Source organism: Thamnophis elegans, chromosome 6 (assembly GCF_009769535.1).
Source record: "Thamnophis elegans isolate rThaEle1 chromosome 6, rThaEle1.pri, whole genome shotgun sequence".
NCBI lineage: Eukaryota > Metazoa > Chordata > Lepidosauria > Squamata > Colubridae > Thamnophis > Thamnophis elegans.
The window spans coordinates 60,477,326-60,502,056 of record NC_045546.1 but is presented as its reverse complement, the minus strand read 5'-3'; the positions used below and the strand labels follow the sequence as shown (position 1 = coordinate 60,502,056).

Genomic DNA, 24,731 nt, shown 5'->3' with positions numbered 1-24,731 from the left:
AAAATGGCATAGTTGTATACTTAAGAAAAGACATTAAAGCCGAGCTAATTGAAGCAGATCCCTTTGGAAGATATATCGCACTAGACCTAATCTTAGAAGGGAAAAAGACATTACTTTTGGGAATTTATGCTCCTAATCAACAGCAAGATGGATTTTATAGAAATCTCCATGCTAAATTAGTACAGTGGGACTTTAAGTCTTGTATACTACTGGGTGACTGGAATGGGGTGATTGATACTAAAAGAGATAAGAAGGCATCTCGCCCGAACACTAAAATCCGAGCTAAGTTACCCAAATCTTTTTTTGACATGATGGATGATTTCGAATTGCGAGATGTTTGGCGCGAAAGGAATGCAGAGGAATATGACTTCACCTTTTTTTCCGACAGACATCAATCTTTATCAAGGATTGATTTTATACTAATTACTAATGATTTACTTTCTAGGGTGAAGAAGACAAAGATTGCGACGAGAGTTCTTTCGGATCATAACCAGTTTGGATGGAACTGGGAAGGGTAGTGCAGGCAAGAAGGTCTTGGAGGTTGAATGAAAATTTATTTAGATATGAAAAGTACATTAATGATTGTAAAAAATTGTTATCTGAATAATTTGCTCTCAGCATGAATAAGTGTACATCTATGGAATATGTATGGGATGCAAGCAAAGCGTATATGAGAGGAGTACTGATGAATATAAACAAAATACATAGACACAAACAAGGGGAAAACGAAAAGAATTGGAAGAGGAAATTAAAGGGAAAGAGTTGGAATTAATGCTGAATCCAGGCAATATAAAGGCTAAGGAAGCAATCTCTATATTAAAATCCCAATTTGATATGCTGATCTCTGACCAGGTAGCCACCAGTTTATTATATGCAAAACACAATACTTTCTGCAACGCAAATAAGCCCGGTAGGTGGTTGGCTTATCAGATTAGGAAAAAAAGAAAAACTCGAAATGTATCTAAATTGTGTTATAGAGGGAAGGAGGTGTTTCAACAGGAGGAGATCCAAAAGGCATTTCGGGAATTTTATACAGAACTGTACAAAGGGGACAAAATTAGGGGTTTAGACATAGATAAATACTTAGATAAAGAGAAAATCCCCTTAGTTAGAGAAGAATACAGGCAAAAGTTGAACCAACCAATAACCTCTGGGGAAATCCTGCAGGCAATTAAACAACTAAAGTTAGGGAAAGCACCAGGTACAGATGGCCTAACAGCGGTTTATTATAAAAACTTACAGTTAGAAATGGTAGAACCTCTTAGAGAATTATTTAATAAAATTCAATCGGAAGGTAAAGTGCCCCCATCATGGAAGACAGCGTTTATATTGTTGATACCCAAAGAAGATCAAGATATTACTCAGCCAAAAAATTATAGACCTATTTCATTACTTAATGTAGATTATAAAATTTTTACTAAAATATTAGCAAATAGGTTAATGGTGGTCATTCAACAATTGATACATACCGACCAAACAGGTTTTATACAGGGGAGACAGATGAAGAGCAATGTTAGATTAATCATTAATGCTTTAGAATATTTGGGAAAGAATCATCAAATCCCTGCCGCATTCATATTTTTGGATGCTGAGAAGGCCTTTGATCGAGTTAATTGGCAATTCCTGTTGAAGATATTGCAAAAAATGCAGATAGGAGATAGTTTTTTACGGTCAATTGATGCAATATACCAACAGCAAACAGCCCAAATCATAGTCAATGGAAGCTTAACAGACTCTTTTCAAATTGAAAAAGGTACAAGACAGGGCTGTCCTTTGTCCCCACTATTGTTCATTATAACTTTGGAAGTATTGTTGAATAAAATACGGGGCTTGGATGGTTTAAAAGGGATCAAGATTAGACAGCAAGAATATAGGGTCCGCGCCTTTGCGGATGATTTGGTCATAATATTGGAACAACCGCAGGAATCCAGTACGGTTTTAATGAATACGATTAATCAATATGGCCAAGTCTCTGGCTTTAAAATAAATTTAGGAAAAACTAAAATATTAGCCATAAATATGAATACTAAACAAAAGGAAGAATTAAGAGTGATGCTAGGATGTGAGGTAGTTAAAAAAGTCAAATATCTTGGAGTTAATATTTTAACTTCAAATGGGAAATTATATAAGCATAATTATGAACCACTTTGGCATAGTATACAGATGGAGATGAAAAAGTGGGAGAAACTGCACTTATCTTTGTTGGGTAGGATAGCGGCAGTGAAAATGAACATCTTACCAAAATTTTTATTTCTTTTTCAAATGTTACCAATACTTAAAAGAGATGCGAACCTTTTAGAATGGCAGAAGGGTATTAACAAATTTGTATGGGCAGGAAAGAAGCCGAGGGTAAAGATGAAAATAATGCAGGATGTACGTGAAAGAGGAGGATTGAAATTACCTAACTTAAAATTATATTATGATGCAGTGGCATTATCAGCAATTAGTGATTGGATCCATTTAACCAATGATAGAATATTGAATATCGAGGGATATGATTTGTTATATGGTTGGCATGCTTACTTGTTATTTAACAAAAAATTGGATAAGAATTTTAAAAATCATATTTTAAGAAATGCTTTATTGTGGGTCTGGAAAAAATATCAACACAAACTAAACGATAAGTTGCCCATGTGGGCAATTCCTAGACATGCAATTCAAAATATGAATATAGAACAAAAACATGATAGAACCACTTACAGACAACTTCTTACTTCAGAAAGGGGAGTGTTACAATTAAAATCTTTAGAGGTACTTAAAGAGGAGAAGGTAGTTCAAACATGGTTTCAGTATGGCCAATTACAGGCTAGGTGGAAAACAGATAAAAAAACTGGCTTTGTTAAAGTTGAGGACAATCTGTTTAAACAAATAAGAGATCAAAGCTTAATGCATATAAAGAGGATATATAATGTACTAATACAGATGGATTCCGAAACGGAACTGATTAAAGACTGTATGATAAAATGGGCTCAGAATATTGAGGAACCTATAATGCTGGACACATGGGAAAGAATATGGGTAAGAAATGTGAAATTTACACAAGCACAAAATTTGAGAGAAAATTTTTATAAGATGTTTTATAGATGGCATTTAGATCCCAAAAAGCTCGCTTCTATGTATCCGAATGTACAACCTAAATGTTGGAGATGTGGTTCTCTTGATGCTACATATTTTCATATATGGTGGACATGTCGTAAGGTTAAGGCATTTTGGATAAAAATATGGTGGATCATGCAAAATATCTTCAAAAGAAGGATAAAATTCACCCCTCAGTTGTTTTTATTAGGTATATGTACTGATTTTACAGCGGTGGAGATTAACTTGGTTCTGTATTTAATAACGGCAGCAAGACTGTTGGTGGCACAATATTGGAAGAAGGAAGACGTGCCTACAACTCAAGAATGGACTTTGAAAGTTATAAACTTAGCCGAGATGGCAAAAATTTCAGCATATCTTAAAGAACATTCAAACGAGAGATATAAACGAGACTGGAAAAAATGGATTGATTATACACAAAGCAAATATGGGACTAAGAAACTCCAGATAGCCTATGCTTAAGATTAGCAATAAGTTAAACTGTTTAAAATTTGGGTAACAGTAAGAAGCTGAGTTGTTTTAAGATACTTTAGACTGTGTTTGTTAAAAAGTTATACCGTGTACGGGCTCTGGGAAGTCGGGGGGAGGGAAGGGAGGTGGGGTTTTAGGGGGAGGGGGGGAGGGGGGAAATATAATATGTGTTAGATCTTAAAGTACATGATTGCACTTGGATACTGTGGCTTCTTAATGTTAGGGTAAGAATAGGACAAGCTGAACATATTGATAGACAATACAAATACACCGAAGAGAGGAGTAGAGCGAAAGAAGAAAGAGGGGTAGAGAGGGTGGGAGAGAGGATTGGAGGCAGGAGGAGAAGGAAGGGAGGGAAGGTATTGGGAGAGAGGAGTGCTAGAGGGGGAGGGAAGTAGGTAGAGGGGAATGTCGGAAGGAAGAATGAAAGTTGGAGGGGGGTGAAAGAGGGTGTATGGTAGGTCAAGGTGGTATATTGGGTTTGTATTTTGGGGGGTATTGTTTATAAAAGCGAGGGCTGTGTTTATTATTCAATGTTATATGCCCCGGTTATGCACAGTATACATGTGATGGTATGGAATGAAATGGAAATAAACGTATTTTCACACACACACAAAAATAAAAAATAAAAAAAATAAAACAAGAATTGTACATAGAACAATATCGGACCTCTGAAAAGTATAAGCATGCATATGTACTCAGTACTTGGCTTGGGCCCCTTTTGCAGCAATTACTGCCTCAATGCGGTGTGGCATGGAAGCTATCAGCCTGTGGCACTGCTGAGGTGTTATGGAAGACCAGGATGCTTCAATAGCGGCCTTCAGCTCTTCTGCATTGTTCAGTCTCATGTCTCTCATCTTTCTCTTGGCAATGCTCCATAGATTCTCTATGGGGTTCAGGTCAGGCGAGTTTGCTGGCCAATCAAGCATAGTAATCCCACAGTCATTGAACCAGGTTTTGGTGCTTTTGGCAGTGTGGGCAGCTGGAAAATGAAGCCAGCCTCCCCATAAAGCTCGTCTGCGGAAGGAAGCATGAAGTGCTCCAAAATCTCCTGGTAGACGGCTGCGTTGACCCTGGTCTTAATGAAGCACAGTGGTCCAAAGTCCTATTGCTCCTTGGTCCAAAGTCCTCTTTTCTGATGAGAGCAACTTTTGCAAAAGCACCCAAAACTGGTTCAATGACCGTGGGAATTACTGTGCTTGATTGGCCTCTCCATTCTTCCTCCATATTCTGGGTCCTTGGTTTCCAAATGTGATGCAAAAGTTGCTCTCATCAGAAAAGAGGACTTTTTTTTCTTTTTATGTACACTGAATGCATATGCACCAAAGACAAATTCCTTGTGTGTCTAATCACACTTGGCCAATAAAGAATTCTGTTCTGTTCTATTCTATTCAAAACATTTGTTAAATGAGTTTTGCCCAATTTTACGACCTTTCTTGACACAATTGTTAAGTGAATTTTAAGTTGGTAACACGGTTGTTAAGTGAATTTGGCTTCCCCACTGACTTTGCTTGTCAGGTCATAAAATCTGATCACATGACCTTGGGACACTGCAATTGTCATAAGTATGACTCAGTTGCCACACATCTGAATTCTGAACATGTGATTGTGGGGATGGTGCAATGGTTGCAAGTGTGAAAAACAGTGGTAAATCACTTTTTAAGTGCTGTTGTAACTTTGAATGGTCATTAAATGAACTGTTGTAAGTCGAGGATTGCCTCTATGTATTATTTTGCAGTTTTAATTATTGCACATTACTCTAGAATTTGTTTAAAATGCAATTATAGACAAACTTGTATACAATAAAGTAGATGTAAACTATGAGATGTGTTTGCAGAATCTGATTATCAGGATAAAACAAACATTACCAAAGTTTTGGCCCTTATGTGCATGCACGAAAGCTTGTGACAAACATGCCCAAGAGGAGCACATGCAGGGGAACCATGTGTGAATGTGCATGGCACATGCAGGGTGCGTGTGCACCTGCACAGGGGTAGGATGCATGCAGGGATCCATCCACGCATGTGCAGGGGACGTGCATAGAGGCTGCACATGCATTGCATGCTTTGGGCACTCGGTCCGGAAAAGGTTAGCCATCACTGGTATAAGATCTCCTGCCTTGAACAGGGGATTGGATTAGAATATCTCTCAGGTCCCTCGGCCCTGTGATTCTATGTTCTATTTTCTCTAAGAGCCGTGGTGGGGCAGTGGTTACATCATGATATTACAGTGCTCAGTTCCTCACTTTTGCCAACACCTATGTTATTAGTCTAACACTAAGGGGGGGGGGGGAATCCTAAGAAAAAGATCATAGAAGCACAAATCACTTGGGAACAATGAATACTTTTTTTACAGTCAAAGATCAGTAACTTAAAATAACCTCTAAAACATCTAGAGAATATATATAGTCTATATAATTCTGAAAGTATTTATCTTCTTTCCCCCTCTTTATAGCCCAAGAAAATTGGGAGGATTCTTTTCTTAGTCTCTTGCCCCACCCACATTCTTGCTGTGGATTAAGGCTGCTTTTATCTGATTATTCTCTTGCTACATCTTGTTGCCTGTCTCAAGATCAATCTCACATACAATTACAGCAGTGGTCCCCAACCTTTTTATCGCCGCGGACCAGTCAGCCTTTGATAATTTTACCGTGGCCCGCTGAGCGCGCGCAGGGGTGGGGGGGCATTGTTCGCGACGACACATTGATTGTTTATATATCACGTGCGTACCAGCGCGGGGCTCTCTTCCCTGGAGCCTTTGCGCACGGCCCAGGAGCTTTTGCGCACGGCCCAGGAGCCTTTGCGCTGCAGCGATCATGTCCCCCAGCCGCTGCAGCGATCATGGCCCCCGGCCGCTGCAGCGATCATGGCCCCCGGCCGCTGCACGGCCCGGTGCCAGGTACTCCACGGCCCGGCACCGGTCCGCGGACCGGGGGTTGGGGACCACTGAATTACAGGATGTGCAACATTTGGACATCTGAAGTGTTTTGGAATGACAGAATACACCTTTCAAGACCTCCTCAAACATTTGCTGAAATCCAAAACATCTGAAGGAAGCTTCCTATCTATCTGTGACACCAGCTAAAATCTTCTTTTTAAAGAAATAATGTCCAGGGTATTTTCGCATTTGAAATATTGGTAACCAATATACTACAGCTATATTAAGTAGAATTCCATTATTGCTTCGATTATTTCATTGGGCATTACTCATGGACACTCAAACTTACCGCACATTTTTCAACTTTCCCAGCATTATTTGCCCATTTTACCAAGGCTAATAATCGGACAAACAGCTGCCGTGTACGACTTGCAAACTGCACTATTTCTATTTTCCTGTAAAAAAAAAAAAACCACAAAAATTTACTTAGAAACTATGTAGTTAAATTAGTTTGAAAAACAATAAGTTACAAAAATAAATTACAACAGCTGTAGAAGGACATATTAGAAAATAATTATGACCAGATAAAATTAATGCTCATCACTGGACTGGGAATGTAGTTGCAGTAAAATACAAACATTTTAAGTACTGTATATACTCGAGTATAAGCCTAGTTTTTCAGCCCACTTTTTGGGCTGAAAAAAGCCGCCTCGGCTTATACTCGAGTCAGTGAAAAATTTGCCCGAAATGGAGGAGAAAAAGGGGTGGGGCCATGCCGCTGGGTGACACTCGTGAATGGCCCAGTGCCCCTGTGAGTTTCCCCTCCCTCTGTGTCAGTTTGCCGCGCAGCGCGCACCGCACCATCCCCCCTCCTCACGTTCTAATGTAATGCAGGGCTGTCTTATGATTCCCCTTCCTCCCCCTCCTGCCGCTCTGCAACGATGTCCCACCTCCTTCTTGTTATGGCAAGCAGCCACATAGCGATGTCCCACCTCCTCTGGTACAGTGATCCAATGATAGGAATCACTGTGCCGTGTGTCATAGGAGGCGGGACATCGCTCCCGCGGCTGCACGGGACATCATCATCACAGCGGGACATCAGCATCATGAGGTGAGTGAAGTATTTCATTGAATACACCGCTAGTTTACTGTTTTTCTTTGAAATAAATATTCAAAAACATTATTGGTATCTATTTTTATTTTTGAAATTTACCGGTAGCTGCTGCATTTCCCACCCTAGGCTTATACTCGAGTCAATAACTTTTCCAGTTTTTTGTGGTAAAATTAGGTGCCTCGGCTTATATTCGGGTCGGCCTATACTCGAGTATATACGGTAAATGCATTGCTGGATTAATTCAGTTCAAAGACTGAATTACAGTATTAATCAACTGTCCCAAAAGATTTTTCTATTATATATAGTTAAAAATATTTACTTTTTATTTTATCTTCCATTTATCTATTTAACTACAATTTTATTGCAAAGTTGAGTTTCGCAAACTGCTTTCAAAAGTAATATCAGTTTGTCAGGTATTCTATAATAAATTGGACCAAGAATTATTTGCCACTAACATCAAAATGTTAGCTGCATCATATATTTATGTTTACATCTTAACCTAAACAATTCTCCTATATAAAAGCAGAAGTATCAAGAAAATAAATACATCAAATCTATTACCACTACTGCATTAGCTATGCCTGTTTCGTTGAACAGTTTCTGTGTAAAACTGGAATTGTTGTTTCTCTTCATTCTCTGAAGTAAAATCTTCAGGACATAAGACAAAGCTTTTTTCCATAGTGACACCACATCTCTTAAACTAGTTCCCCAGGAGAATTGCTGAACGTTTCATTATTAGTACTATAGTAGAAAACAAACATATTTGCTTTTTTTGGCCAAGATATAAACAGTTTAAACTTTAAACTGCATTTTTCCATTTTCATGATAATACCATTTTAAAGCTTAGATCCTCCTCATCTTGGTTTTTTTTAAAAAAAAATAAATGTATAATATTTTATAATGATATTTTTATTTTAGAGAGTTTCTGGCATAAGTGTCAAATCAATGTTCCTACAGCATTGGAGACACCAATGACATTTACAATTTAATTAAAACATGCCCTAAAATACTAAACTGAAATGTAGGGAACAACTTCAAAACCTAATTACATCAACAAGTATTCACAGTGACATGCCATTAACAACTTTACCTTAACATATACTGATATAGACAACCCTAGTGGAATTTCAGGACAATACAGAAACTTAATACAGAAACTCCTACTACTAATGTAAAAAAGCATATTCTAATTATATCCATAAAGGTATTAGCTAAGAATCAGTACATTGAAAAAATAAAAAATGCCACTAACATGCAATATACATTCAAAATATATGGGCTGCTTAAACAAGGATTTCATATTAAATTATGAAAATGTACTGTGGAATCAGACATATTCAATCAGAACATGGAATATGAGAAGCATAAATAAAAGAGAACTTGAAATTGTTGAAGCAGAAATATAGCTTATTTGTTTCAGGAATGAGTAATGACAAATGGATTGGAATGAGCTACAATACTTTCATCCCAAACGATTAAACAAAACTCTGTTCCAAGACATGTGACCATTTAGGTAGACCTTGACTTATGATCATAATGTAGACCCAAAATTCCATTGTAAGTCATGATGGTTGCCAGTTGAGGCACCTGCATGACCTAACCTAGTTTAATGACATTTTTGCAGCAAACATTAAACAAACACAAAGGACATTAAGTGGTTGTTAAGCAAATCAATGTCTTCCTGTGAATGTTTTTTTTCTGGAAACCAGCCAAAAAGACCAGAAGCCAGCAAAAATTGCTGTAAATTTCACCTCTTTACCACAAATTGCTACAACCAGCCATAAAGATGAGTTGGTTGCCAAGTGCCTGAAATGGTCATGTGACTGCTACATTCTATAACCATGATGGTGAACCTATGGCACATGTTCCCAAAGTGGCATGCGAAGCCATGTCACTTGGCACGCCCGTTCCTCTTCTGGGTTTCTGGAGTGCATGCACGCGCAATGATCAGTTGGCCTTCTCGCATGCAGCAGTGCCAGAAACCGGAAGAAATGGTCTTCCATTTTCCAGTGTGTGCGTGCCAGCTAATCATTGCACATGCATGCATGGCAGAAACTGGAAGACTAGTTGGCGGGTGTGCATACATGCACTGGAAACTGGAATTTCATTTCCCAGCACCTGTATGCCCCCTGGGATGCTCCTCTTCGATTGTGTCCCTGACAAGCATCACGAAAAGGTTCGCCATCACTGTTCTATAATGTAGATAAATACAATTAATTGGAGAATTAAATGGAAAACAAGTATTCTGTTAAGAAAGCTAAATGAACATTGACAGCAATGAAAACGTTGACATAAGCTATAAATCATCCCATGTAAAAAGCTTTCTGGCCCATTAAGCAGATGTTAAGCACAGTAGGAACACTGACCGTTTTTTGTAAAACAATTTTTATTTATTTTTTAACAAAGACAAACATAAAAATTAAAAAAGCCCATCTTCCATTACAAATTGTAGAAAGCGTGTGAGTTGGTTACAGTATTTCCATGCATCTCTTCCATAGTCATCACCTGCTTTTCATATCAAATCACATATTTTAAGTTCACATATATTCATGTATATCACGATTATTATATCAATCTTAATTTGACTATAATTGTTTTTACATCCTTTTATATATAATATTCAAAATCTAGAATAGGCTTATATGATAACATTCTATTAAAACATCCTAAGATCATCCAATCGCAATACATCTTTATAACATATTCTAGATAAAGCTTTTAAACTTCCTTTCATATTCTCCATGTGTTGTTTATATAAAATTTCATATTATCAAACTAATATATCTATATGTATTGTTATCATTATTAACCATTAATTAACTATAACTATTGTCCCTTCATTTTATACATACTACTAGTAAACTAAATTTAGCTTAGTTTTTATTATACATTTTCATTGCATCAACCTGTATCTTTCCAGTAATAGTTCAGTCTTATATCTCTTGCCATTTGTAGCATTAATAGTCTAGTTACTTTCTTAATAAATCTTGTATGAACTTCTCTTTGCAACATATTGTTCCTTTCGTATCTCATAAAAGCTCAAAACCCAGCATCTGCTCTTTCCATCAGCTTATCTTTGGTTATCACTGGTGTTTCTGTCCAGATTTCTCTCCTTATCTCCATCAATTTTTCTCTTTTCTTCTTCTGTGCTTTGAAGTCTGGGGTAGAGTTCCAATCTATCTATCTCCCCTTTCCATATTCTGCTCTTGCCATTACCAATCATGCTCACTTTGTTGTCAGTATCCACAGTTTTCTTATCTCTTTGCTCATTTTTTTCTTCCATTTTTTGAACTCTGTCCTCCACATTCTTCATTTGATAAACATCCTCCATTTTGCTATCAAATTTTTCTGTTTTGTATTCCATATTCTCCAATCTCTTTTCAATTCTCTCTGTCACAACTAATAGATTTTGAATTTCAAACATAATCATTTGCAATGTTAGTTTCTTTTTCCTGCTGCGCCATTCTTCCAATTTTGCAGGCACTGCCACCATAGGGTTCAAGGCTATTTTAATAAACTTCAAACAGGTTCATTTATTATCTTTCAAGTCCAAATGTTGTCTTCCCTCCAATAGCTAGTGATAGAACTCCCAAAAAGCACCTGTATAAACAACTTGTGCTCTTCCTACTATCACTGTCAGTAAACAAACTGAAAGAACCTTGAATCTCAAGTGATCAAATAGAAAGGAAAAAAACAATGTGTCAGGTGCTGCTTCATTTAATAATCAGGAAAGAAACCACTCAACTCCATTTGTTTGAAATAAAGTGTACTTTTACTAATTACAAACGAATAGTAGCAAAGCTAAGCTGAGTCTGGTTAATTAGGCGTGAAAGCAAAGAATATCATGTATAGTTCAATCCCCTCCCCTTGGCACCCCAGTCCACAGTCCAATTATAATTCACCCAACTGTCAGGTGAGAGATACCTTCAAAATACATCACCAGGGTGGAATGCTGGACAGTTAACCTTGGTGGGAAACTCCCTTCCTCCACATGCGCAATGAGATGGTCAGGCCAACATCTAGAATCTTCCTCCAGCACATAATGATTCCCCTCCCAAATACCATGCCCCCCCTCCCCGTTTCAATGGCAGCCGAAGCAGCAGCAAAGCAGAAGCTGACATCCAGCCCTCCTCCAGAAAAGGGCGGTCAGACCTGCAGAAATGAAAAGAACACAAACAAACAGACAGACAACAAGACACAAAAGAGAGAAAGGAGAAGAAAGAAAAAAAACAAAAAAGGAAAATTAGCAGACTGTCCAAGAATCAGGGCTTGTCAGGATAGGCAGAGTAGAACTTGCGGAGCAGATGAGGAGCTCAAACATGGGACTTGTCAACCCATTCAGCGTGAGATGGGGGAAAATGCTTCCAAGCCACCAGGTACTGGACACGGTTCCGCTGCTTACGAGAGTCCAAAATCTCACGGATCTCAAAATGCTGCTCTCCCTCTATCAAAAGTGGGGCAGGTGGAGGAGGAAGAGGTGTTCTCAAGGAAGAAGTGAGCCGAGGTTTCAGGAGATTAACATGAAAAACAGGGTACACTCGGTTGAGGTGCTTAGGTAGCTGAAGCCGGACAGAAACAGGGTTGATGATTTTGACAATGGGAAACGGGCCAACATATTTGGCCCCCAATTTTTTCGACTGTTGGGGTGTTTGAAGAAATCTAGTGGACAAATACACCTGATCACCAACCTTGTACTCATAGTGTGGATAAATAAACTTGATTACCAACTTTATAGTCATGGGGTTTACTCCGTTTCTTATCAGCCTGTTTCTTATGAGCGCGGTGCGCAGCATCCAGAGTCCAGAGTGCCAAAGGCCATATGTCTCGAAGGCGATCACTCCACTCAGACAGCGAAGACACTTGCGGCTGCTCGCGAGGAATCTCAGGAATGGGCACAAAATCCTGGCCGTACACCACACAAAAAGGGGTAAAGCCAGTGCTGTGCATGGAATTGTTGTAAGCCACCTCAGCATGAGGCAACAAGTCCACCCAATCATCTTGTTGGTAGTTGATGAAACAACGTAAATATTGCTCCAGCACAGTCCTCTCGCAGGCCCCATTAGTTTGAGGGTGGTGGGAGGAGCTTAAACCCTGGGCGGAGCCAATCCACTTCAGGAATTCTTTCCAGAATAGGGAGGTGAACTGAACACCCCTGTCCGAAATGATGCGGTCAGGTACCCCATGTAAGCGATTATATATGTGAGATGAACATCTTAGCGAGAGATTTAGCGGAAGGGATCTTGGAGCAAGGAATGAAATGAACTTGCTTGGAGAATAAGTCAGTAACAACCCAGATTACTGTGTTTCCTTGACTTTCCAGAAGTTCAACAATGAAATCCATGGTGATCTCCTTCCACGGGGCTACTGGGCGAGCCACCACTTGGAGCAACCCCTGGGGCTTACCCAGAGGGCGTTTAGCTATGGCACAAACGGGACAACTAGCTACATAAGTCTTTTTTCAGTGAGGGCCACCAAAATTGCCTCTTAACGAAGTGCAGGGTCTTGACGAACCCAAAGTGTCCAGCCATCCGGGAGTCATGTTGAAGTACAATGGTCCTAATGGACACAGGGATGTATAACTTTGCTCCAATCCAAGCCAATCAATCTTTTATAGTGTATTCATCCATGTGTTGCTGAAACCAGTCATCCTCAGTAAGGGCCTTTTTTAGGTTAGAGAGAAAGTCTTCAGTGACTTCCAATTTAGAAGTTGTTTGACTTCTAGTAACAACAGGAGCAGCCAGGCTCTTTGTGGGAATGACAGGCTGGACAACACTGAGCTTTGAACAGTTGTACTGAGGGACTCTGGACAAAGCATCAGCCGTAAAATTTTTCCCTCCTGGAATGTATTTCAAAGTAAAATTGAATCTATTGAAATGCTGAGCTCAGCGCATTTGTTTAGGAGAAAGTTTTCAGGGGGTTCTCAATGCCTCCAACTTTTTATGGTCAGTCCACACCTCGAAAGGGTGCTTGGCGCCCTCCAGAAAATGGTGCCAGGTTGATAAAGCCCAACGAACAGCAAAAGCCTCCTTCTCCCAAATAGCCCAACGTCTTTCCGTGTCGGTCAGTTTGCGAGAGGTGTAAGCGCAGGGTTGCAATTTACCTTTGCTATTTGCTTGAAGTAGTACACCTCCCATTGCCACATCACTGGCGTCAGCCTGGACCACAAAAGGTGCATCCATGTCTGGGTGCTTGAGGACCGGTTCCTTCGCAAAGAGGCGTTTCAATTTCTCGAAAGCAGCTTGACAGTCCATAGTCCAGTCCAACGGTTTGCTAGGTTTAGGCTTAGCCCCTCCTTTCGATTTAAGGAGGTTAGTTATAGGGAGAGCTATCTTAGCGAAGGAGGGAATAAACTGACGATAGTTAGCAAATCTCAAAAATCTCTGTAATTGCTTATGTGTACGTGGGGCCTCCCACTCAGGGACAGCCTTGACCTTAGCGGGGTCCATTTCTATCCCCTTGTGGGAGATTCGATAGCCCAGGTAATCAACTTTTTTCCTGATGAAATTCGCACTTGGACAATTTGGCATACAGTTCTGCCGCTTGGAGTTTCTTCAGAACCGTGCGAACAAGCTTCACGTGTTCTTCACGTGTTTCCGTGTAAATAAGGATATCGTCTGAATAGACCATTACGCCTTTGTAAAGATGGTCATGTAAAACCTCATTAATCAGTTGCATGAAGACTGCGGGTGCCCCCTGGAGGCCAAATGGCATTACTTGAAATTGGAAGCAACCAAGGGGGCAGTTGAAAGCAGTTTTCCATTTGTCCCCCTCTTTAATTCTGACTCTATAGTATGCTTCCCTTGGGCCAGCATGTCCTTCATCAGTGGTAAGGGATAGAGATTCTGAGCAGATATGCAGTTTAAGTTTTTGAAATTAACACATAATCTGAAAGAGCCATCTTTCTTTTCTCTGAACAATACTGGAGCAGCTACCTTGGGCCTTGCTGGTTCAATGAAGTCCCTTTCCAAGTTTTTATCAATGAATTTCCTCATTTTCTCCATCTCTCTAGGGGTCATTGAATATATTTGGGGCTTTGGAAGTTTTACTCCAGGTAAAATATCAATGGTGCAATCTGTGGGTCTGTGAGGGGGTAATTTATCAGAAGATTTCTCACTAAAAACATCCTTGAGGTCCCAATATTCCTTTGGAATTCTTTCCTCCCCCTCAATTTTCTCCTGCCCCCTGGCTGCCAGTGTGGGGGTAGTAGTATCAGAGTCTGGAGCTTCAACTTTCCCCTCAGGGGTTGTGACTGTCCGAATCCGTAACCATCCCTCTCTCCAGTTAATGCATAGGTTCCATCTACGAAGCCAGGGGAGCCCTAAAATAAGGGGCCGGTCCATCCCAGGTGCTACAATAAAAGTTATTATTTCTTGGTGGGTGCCCATCCACATCTCGATGGGTTCAGTGGAAAAATGAGCAGGACCGCCCCCCGCAATAGAGCCATCTATTTAGCAAAAAGCAATAGGGATTTTTAAAGTTTTTAGTTTCAAGCCCAGCTTCTCAACCATTTCAGGGCTTATCATGCAACGGGAACACCCAGAATCTAATAAAGCCATAAGTTTTTCTTTTGCACCAGAAGAGGGCACTCTAAGCTCGACTGGAAGAAGCATAGGGCCAGAGCGTGAACTTACCCAGCGATCAGCATCCTCATAATCACTGTCGTCAGATGAGCTGGGACTTCCGTTTCCCCGCTCCTCTGGCTCGAAGTGTCGAGAAATATCTTCCCCAGCCAAGGCGGTTTCCTTTCTCTTGCCTGGAGTCTTCTCAGGTTTCCTCTCCCTCCAGGGGTGGTGGTGGAGCGGAGTGGGTCAGCTTTACTCAGCAATTTACAGCACAATGCCCCTCCTTTCCACAGCGGAAACAATCGGAGGGCTTGGGCTTGCCTGCAAAACCTTCTCTAGCCCCTTTTTCACTCCTTGGGAGAGGGGTTTTTGGGGGGGGTGGAGGGGATTTCTCAACTTCTCCCTCTTCCATGCAACAAAGCCTGGTTAAATCAAGCTCAATATCTCCAGCATTCTCATACCAAGGATCCAAACGGCGGGGAATGGGTCTGTTTATGCATTGCTGGTAAACATCTTTATTCAAGCCATCAGCGAATCGATCCAACAAGGCCTCTTCCAACCATCCCCTCATATAGGCCGACAACTCCTGGAATTCCTGCACATATTCAGGCACAGTTTTCTTTCCCTGCCTGAGGGTCGTAAATTTTAGCCTAGCTCGACGCTTGGAGAAGGGGTCGTCAAACCTTCTCCTCATTGCTGCCATAAAGTCATCAAAATTCCTCAGGAGAGGGGAGTTACTATTATGTAATCCGACCATCCAGTCGGCTGCTTTCTTCTCCAGGGCCATTAACACTATTCTCACTTTAGATTCATCAGTGACTAAATCAGGCCCATATATTTCCATATAATTCCAGACCTGAATAATAAACAACTCGAGACCTCTGGGTTCTCCATCATATTTTACGCTTAAGGGTGGGACCTTAGCCATCCGGCATCGCCTGCCCCCCCCCCTGCTCTTGGAATGTCTCTAGCCGCAGGGGGAGAGGTCGGTGCTGGGTTTTCTTGTGCACATCCCGCTTCGGCCCCTCCAGTCTCCCTTAAGCTATGCAGCGGGTACCTTTTTTCCAGTTCCTCTGCTGGTTCCCTTTCCACAGCTCTCTCTTGAATCCGGCGTTCACTCCATGCCTCTTCGAGGAGTCTCATGGCTTGGGACATTTTGTAGTCTTCCTCTCTAGAGTCACTCCAGTCAGCAGCTGGTTTTTTTGGCCTCCTTCTCATAACTCCAGTTAGTAATTCCTCAGGTTCCTCTTTCTGTCCCACACCCCAAGTCCACCTGGGTCGAACATCAGGTTCCTCCATTCTCAGGTCGGTTAGCATTTCTGTTAAAGATGGTGCTGCCGTTGCACCCATGTCTTCTTCCTGGTCGCTTTCATGTAAAGACATTTTTCTTTTCTTTCTATGAGGCCACCCCCCTCAGAAGTTGTTCGCTCCGGGTTGGGTGCGAGGTGAGACTCAGCTTATTGTCAGGTGCTGCTTCATTTAATAATCAGGAAAGAAACCACTCAACTCCTTTTGTTTGAAATTAAGTGTACTTTTACTAATTATAAACGAATAGTAGCGAAGCTAAGCTGAGTCTGGTTAATTAGGCGCGAAAGCAAAGAATATCACGTACAGTTCAATCCCCTCCCCTTGGCACCCCAGTCCATAGTCCAATTATAATTCACCCAACTGTCAGGTGGGAGATATCTTCAAAAAACATCACCAGGGTGGAATGCTGGACAGTTAATCATTTCTGTAATGAAATGCTATTTAAACTGCCTGAAAATAAAACTTGCAACTTATTTTGTTATCAAAAAGAAGATATTTTGTGCCACCCATCAGATAAATTCTTGTAAATCCACAAAGTCTTCATCAAATGTGATTCTTTTAAAATAGTAATCCATCAATAAATATTTACCTTGATAGCTCCAGAAACTTTTTAAACATATTACCGTATATACTCGAGTATAGGCCGACCCGAATATAAGCCGAGGCACCTAATTTTACCACAAAAAACTGGAAAAGTTATTGACTCAAGTATAAGCCTAGGGTGGGAAATGCAGCAGCTACCGGTAAATTTCAAAAATAAAAATAGATACCAATAATGTTTTTGAATATTTATTTCAAAGAAAAACAGTAAACTAGCGGTGTATTCAATGAAATACTTCACTCACCTCATGATGCTGATGTCCCGCTGTGATGATGATGTCCCGTGCAGCCGCGGGAGCGATGTCCCGCCTCCTATGACACACGGCACAGTGATTCCTATCATTGGATCACTGTACCAGAGGAGGTGGGACATCGCTATGTGGCTGCTTGCCATAACAAGGAGGAGGTGGGACATTGTTGCAGAGCGGCAGGAGGGGGAGGAAGGGGAATCGTAAGACAGCCCTGCATTACATTAGAACGTGAGGAGGGGGGATGGTGCGGTGCGCGCTGCGCGGCAAACTGACACAGAGGGAGGGGAAACTCACGGGCACTGGGCCATTCACGAGTGTCACCCAGCGGCATGGCCCCGCCCCTTTTTCTCCTCCATTTCGGGCAAATTTTTCACTGACTCGAGTATAAGCCGAGGCGGCTTTTTTCAGCCCAAAAAGTGGGCGGAAAAACTAGGCTTATACTCGAGTATATACAGTAATCTTTAAATAGAGTATAAGCACAAATCAACTTTATGATCTACAGGCAATACGAAACTGTAGTTTGGATTTGTACTGTAAACAAATACATTATTTCCCCAGAATCAAGCTGTCATACGTGTAAAACTGTCAAATGTATTTTGATTTTCAAACTTTGCATTAAAATATTGCTTAATAGCTTAACAAAGTTCAACCATCTCTCATTGAGTTGTACAACCATCATAACAATCATTACTTACCTTTCCATATCAGTTTTTCTTGGTAATCTGGTTTTAAAAAGGAAAGAAAAATAAATACTATGTCATAAAAGATTGCAAGAATATTAAATTTTAGACTATAAAACGTAGCCTCTCGGTATATTGCCTTACATTCCAAAATGTATGCAAATGGCAATGTATTATGAGCCTACATTTTGAAGCTTGATATTTAAATTGTTTATAAAAGAAATCTCAATTATACAAATAATAAACACATATACAATACTTTCAGATAAACGTAATTGTTAAAGCTTCAATAGATGAGTCATTTTCTTAGGACAATATCTATGTAGACTATATAAAACTGAAAGAAAAGATGCACTGCACAGCTTCAGTTGAACACCTACAGTATCTATCATGCATCCAATCACGTTAGAAAACACATTTATACATGTTTATTGAATCTAAAATGTTTATATTATGCAAAAGGACATTGTTACCAAGTTTAAACAAACTTAAACTGATGAAATATAATCCCAGTATGGGATCTGCAATTTAAATGCTTCTAATTCCTATTCCTAGTCTCTCAATAACATCACTTAATATAAACCACATAATATAAACTTTAACCGTCACGCTGAAATTTACATTATAGCATAACGGACTGGATTTCTTAGGAAGCGAAACTCATTTTATTTCTTTTTATTATGAAAATCAGTTTCGTTATCAGACTCGGAAGCTTACGCACGCACCATTATTTTCTGCTTTTTCTCCATAACTTTAACTTAACATAGATCACCCTCCTCCAAAAAGAACAAGTGTCTAAGCAGCAAGGATTTTCCCAAGCAAATCGGAGAATGAATTATTGCTGGGATACAGGACTTACAGGTCGGCCAGGACAGTGAGCTCGGCATACGTCCGATGCAACAGAAAATCGATGAGAGTGCTGAGTCGGTATCCAGGACTAGCTGCCGCGGTCGCAGTCCCTGGAGGCGGTGGAGCCGGAGCCGAAGCGGGCCCACCGCCCAGCGGGACCAGCTGATGGCTCTCCAATTGCACCGGCGCCATCGCTGCAAAACGAGAAGAAACCAACCAAATCCCTTCGCGCTGTCAGAGCTCTTTCGCACCCCAGAGATAGGCACCCGCTAGCAAAGCTTCAAGTGTAGAAAAGTGCTCACAACGCACTTGGTTGCCCAGCCAGCGCCATGGCTGGCGACAGTGACATCGCCATTGCTAAAATGGGCGGGGTTGAACACTGCACCGGAAGTGATACGGAGAAAGTGACGGACAGGAAATAATCCCGTCTGGAATTCTATATGTATCATAGATCATTTCTCATTTTCTTTTGTTTCAACTTTAGTTGCAGGCTTCCGGGTTCAAAATCTTTAGTTTTGATATTCAGAGGCAAGAAGTGGGATCAAGAACAAGAACAAACCCATTTTAAGGTAGCAAAGAAACCGTAATGTTATATCTTATATTATATAAGCCGTAAAGATCCCCTCGAGTCGAATTCGATTCCAGACATCATGAAGACATCCGTCCATACGACTAGCAGACACGATTTGCAAAACTCCAAACGTTCACTAGAGGGCAGCAAAGAACTAGAGTACTGTATCTCTTTGCGATCAACTGGTTGTCGTTTGGAATTTTGCGAACTAAAAGGTGTTTTCTGCTGTTATTACAGTGAATTATTAAACATTACAAGTTATTTTGTCAGTATCAAATTAATTTACTATAAGAAATAGAGTGTATTAAATGTCTATTGTTTTAAAAATGTAGTCTCAACTCAGTGTCTGCTAGCAGTTTTACAACAAACTGCGTCTAATTAAACATATTTGTTTTAGACCGTTTATGTCTTTAACGGAATTATTTGCTTATTTAATTTACTAGTTTAATATCCCACATTTCATCTAGAAGTGAAGATGGTATTCATGTCCCTATAATTATTCTCCAAAGCAATTAAACTAAGTAATAACGACCTATAAGTTATTGACTTAGTTTATATATCACCCTACATTATGATTTGTAAAACAAGCTATCATGGTGGCCTACTTTATACAGCATACTAAGTGAAAGAAGTAAGTAGATTGACTTCCTTAGCTTGATCATAGCTAATACTAGTACAGTATTGGGAGACTTGGGGTACTTTCATACTGGCAGTTTTCACTCATCTTACTTACATTATTTGATTGATTGATTCAAGGCTGCATGACTCCCCAAAAAAGCATGTAACACTTTTAAAAGAATATATATAAAAAGAAAAGCACGAATGCTCATACACTATTTATTGTCCTCAGTCACAAAATCAGACTCAAAATAGCCTAGTGGTTCCACATAGGGATCTCAAAAACTCAAGTTTGAGCCAGCAAACACTTCTCATTAATAACATGAAGAAATGCAAAAATTAAAGATATTACTGCCAGATAGCATCATGTTGTCTCCCTGTCTTTACCTTGCCATTTTGATGTTTGCTGCTGAAAAAACAACCAAGCAACTGACTATTACTTAATAAGATCCTTGAAGCCTGATGGAAAGACACCTATCACTACAGTAGCTTAGCTGATGACAGCAGAGGAGAGAGACTAAGATAATGGTCATCCCAGGAGCAAAAGGAGGACATTGGTGAGACATAATAGTAATAGGCAAAACTGCTTTTTCATGAAGCCTGCAGAGACTATACAAAATTCATAATAGAACTTTTGCAACTTGGGAATTTGGGTCAGGTATTATTCGGGCAGAAGAATCTAAGAACACATGAAAGGCAAAACATAATAGCTAGGTGGGAAAGGGCATGCAAATCACAATCTAAGAATCTAATAAGAGCAAGGCTGATTCCATCCCCTGGCTATTTCATCAGTAGTGGTGTATTACAGATCATTTCTTTGGCACAACCTCTATAACAGGTGTCAAACTCATGGCCTGCGGGCCAGATGCATCATAGCCAAGCCTGTGCCTGGTTTAGCGAAGGGGGGGGGAGTCACAATATGTCACATGACGATGCCATGATGATGCGAGTTTGATACCCCTGCTCTATAAGAATACCAAAATGGTTGCTTAAAACTGATAAATGTTTATAATTAAAAATCATAGATGTCTATGATTTTGAGTTGCTTCCACTGTGTTGGGGATGCAATGAAGGCTAAATCAATTTTAAATGTTCTCTAAAAAGATTAGAGGAGCAGATTGCACCATGATTAGCAGGCTATGCAGATGAACCTCATTAAATTTTATCTTAAAGTCTCAAATTAATCACAACCATGATAATGTTAGAAAGTACCACAGAACAATGTGGACTTACATTAATAGGAAGTATAAAAAGATGCATGGTGGTATAAGTGGAAAAGGGTGTTTGACAAGCTCCTAAAGCTGCTCGGAATGAAGAAAGGTAGATTCTCACTGTCTCATTCAGATTTATTAAGAAGAAAACATTGCAGAGTCTTGAAAACTGATTTTGGGCATTTTAGCATCCATTTACCAAATAAGCTGCAAAGGTGGGGCTTCTGGTCCCTCTGACCCAGTTTGTACCTGTGTCTTGACACAGAGAAGATTCTGCTACCCATTTGTCTGATAAGGAACTTAACAAATGATCTGACCCTGAAATGCAGCACTTTGCAAACTGTCTTTCCCATTCCCAGGCATAGAAAATTCCATTGCATTGTGGGGGAGAAAAAAATGCATAGCCAAGAATGATTTCTGCAAAATAAAATTGCATGAAAGGAAGCTATTGTTTAATGTACGTAAAGAGAAAAATATAGTTACAAAGAATTGTAACTACATTTTAGATATTTTTATGTGATAGAGATTTATTGAAAGACTGGAATTCAATGCTATAAATTGTAATATGGAAAATAATGAAAAGAAAGTATATATCCTGCAAAGATGGTAAGATTGAAATTATATATATTGTTAAAATATGTTTTAAAATGTTAAAATATGTAAGTGGCTTGCTTTACAACTTAATGTCTATGTAAAAACATGCATGCTTCACAATTAGAAAAGTGCCTTGTGAAATCACTGGCATCTGAGTGGATTTGGTTATTAATTGATTATTAATAATATCATATTGTAGTTTTTATTATTGCTTGTGTCTTTATACTACCTAGAATATTTTTGGATTGCATTGGTAAATAAAACTCATTAATAAGTTCAGTAATTGATCTATACAAATAAGTAACAATAATGCATTTGAAGCTAAGGGAGATTTATTTGATATCTGTGAAAGTGACAGAATTCTGATTATAATGGATGTCAAGGAGAAAATTTGGGAATACTAGTGTAGGAAGGAGATATATGCACATTAGAATTTTGTTGTTGTTTGGCAGGTCATTGAGAAATGCATGAACGTGAAATATATTCATGTTTGCTGAGAATGTATCTTATGATGAATAGACTATTCAATTATTGAATTATGGAAAATTTGCATTAGTATGAAGTTTAAAATTAGATTTTGAATGTGATAAGAATAATGTGTGCATGAATATAAATGGAATGCTTAGCAAATAGTTCAACGTCAATAAAGAGTAAGATTATGTGATTTCCTTGATTACTTAATGAATTTACAAATATAAAAAATGGTGCAAGAAATGTTTCTGATGACTTTCTGGGGTCAATAATGTTTAATATGCATATGATGCTATCTTATTGGTTATTGCTAAGCGAAGATATCTGCAAATATCCTAGAGCAGTGATGGGTAACCTTTTTCAGATCGCGTGCCAAAAGCAGGGAGAGCGCAGGGGGGGGTGTCGTGCACAGGTGTGCCCATACCCATAATGCTATGCGTGCAACCCCCCTCTCCCCCGCTTTTGGCCTGCGATGAACCCATTTTTTGCCCTCCCCAGGCTCCTGAGGCTTTCTAGGAGCCGGGGGGGGGGGGTGAAAACAGCCTCCTCCGCCCCTCCCCCCAGGCCCTCTGGAGGCTTCAGGAGGCTTTCCTGAAGCCTCCAGAGCGTGAAAAATGGCCCAACGTGCAAACCGGAAGTCCATTCCCAAAAACGGCCAAAAAAGAAGGCCGAAGTCAGCTGGCATGCTGGAGCTGCCAGGGCAATGCCTCGTGTGCCCTAACAAATGGCTCCACATGCCACCTGTGGCACGCGTACCTTAGGTTCACCATCACGGTCCTAGAGTAAAAGGGTTAGATCAGTCTATGTCAGAAGCAAAGACTCTGAGACCAGACCAATTATTTTTATTCATAATACACCGGTATCAATTATTGCAGCAACCTAAATGTCACATATGCTCAGCCTATTATGCTTGAGAATGAAGTATACATTTTGAAGTTAGATTCTGAGAGAGATTAGATTGCATCTTGTAGTCTGCAATTGTCAGATTTCTTCCACTCTTTGCTATAAACCTACGTATCCAAAAGTTATGCCCTTGAATTACTGTCTGTAAAGCTTTTAGTTCCAGAATCAATCACAGAAAACCTTTACAGATAAATTGCACAATATAGCAAGGAATATGGATGTGAAAATGAAAATAGCAAAGTAGTGTTTTGCAGGGAACAGCTATTTTCCAGAGGAGGGGGAGGGAATGGTCAGACGTGGGTATTCTCAAAGCCTGATTGGTCCAAAGACTGAGAGTAAATGCTTAAATACTGGTGCCTTCCAGTCCTATCCCAGTTTCCTCTCAGTCTTTTCTGGTCCAAGAACTGTTGAGAATTATCCCATGGTAGGATTTACTTTTATTCCAATTTGGTCTCATTTGGTTTAATTGGGCATTTTTCAAAGGTTTTCTAAATTGCTAAATTCTGCAGCTGCGGCCCCAAGGGACAGTTTACTGCTCCAGGTGGTTGGGGAGGGCCCTGTGGGGCATGCTGCCTCCCCCCCGTGGGCCCAGAGCCTTAGCCCTACCGCCGGGATTGCGGGGGTGCCAGCTCTTAATTCAGCTGCTGGAGCGGCAGTTTTTCTCCTAAACGGCAGGGAGAAGCGGCAGCAGCACCGCGAGGCACCCACAAGCCGTTTGCAGAGCCGCCGTTTGTTTCGGGCGGCTGCTGCATTCCTTGTTTGATTCTAGCCGCTACGAGCGTTCCTGGTGGAGGGGATGCGTGCCTGGATGCCGCGTGGCCTCCCCGACCTCGCCTGCAGCAGCATGGGCTTTTGGCCGTCCAGCAGAGCCGCTGGATCGGCAGAAAGAGTTCTGGCGGCCATTTTTTGGGGCTTGGTCGCCACGTGCGCGAGGATCGCGCTTTGCCCTACGGCCATTGCGGCTGGTGCGGTCACTCTCCTGGCATGGCTGACAGCTGGGACAGCAGGCCCAGGTCCCGGTGGGGCCTACAGAGGCTTGAGATCCTCCATTCCTTCCGGCTGGACGCGTAAGTGGGGTAATGGAGGAGGGCTTGGATGTTTTCCCCAGGGCCAGGTGGCAGACCTGGCGGGAGGGGAGGAAGCCCTTTACAGGGGGAGGAGTTGGGGTTCCCCCCCAAGTCTTTCCTCTGCCCTGAATCCCTTCTCGATCCTTCTCGTGGGAGGGGGTCAGGGGTGCATATGGCAGGAGCAGAGTTTATGGCCTAGAGGTTTTTTATAATTGCCTAACATGAGAAAATAGCCCTGGTTCAAATTCCAGTAAAAGGGATGGCTAGCTGATGAGAGCTAGATAGCTATTTCTACTGGTGGCCAGGGGTTTCTATCCTGGCCTACTCAGGGTTGGCTCAGCCTTCCATCCTTCAGATGTTAGCAAAATGAGAACTTAACAGAGGGCTATAAACTGGAGATATGTATAAGATCTATATGTGTGGGCCTTGTCATTTATCCCAGGGTCTGGGTTTGGCCGCTCCTCAGGTCCTTTCGGCCCGATCCACTC

General features: G+C 40.7%; 1 protein-coding gene across 2 annotated transcripts in view; it reads right to left on the bottom strand.

Annotated features, from left to right (window-relative positions):
- Nucleotides 1-20,155, bottom strand: part of MED14 (mediator complex subunit 14) — a 160,653-nt gene extending 140,498 nt beyond the window's left edge. For both annotated transcript variants that reach the window (XM_032219528.1, XM_032219529.1), the window contains exons 1-3: nucleotides 18,819-20,155; nucleotides 17,975-18,001; nucleotides 6,794-6,899 (exon numbers count right to left, since the gene is read on the bottom strand). In XM_032219528.1, the coding sequence (XP_032075419.1) occupies nucleotides 6,794-6,899; nucleotides 17,975-18,001; nucleotides 18,819-19,000 (315 nt within the window). In that variant the 5' untranslated portion in view covers nucleotides 19,001-20,155. The remainder of the gene's footprint in view (nucleotides 1-6,793; nucleotides 6,900-17,974; nucleotides 18,002-18,818) is intronic.
- Between the last annotated feature and the right edge of the window lie 4,576 nt (nucleotides 20,156-24,731).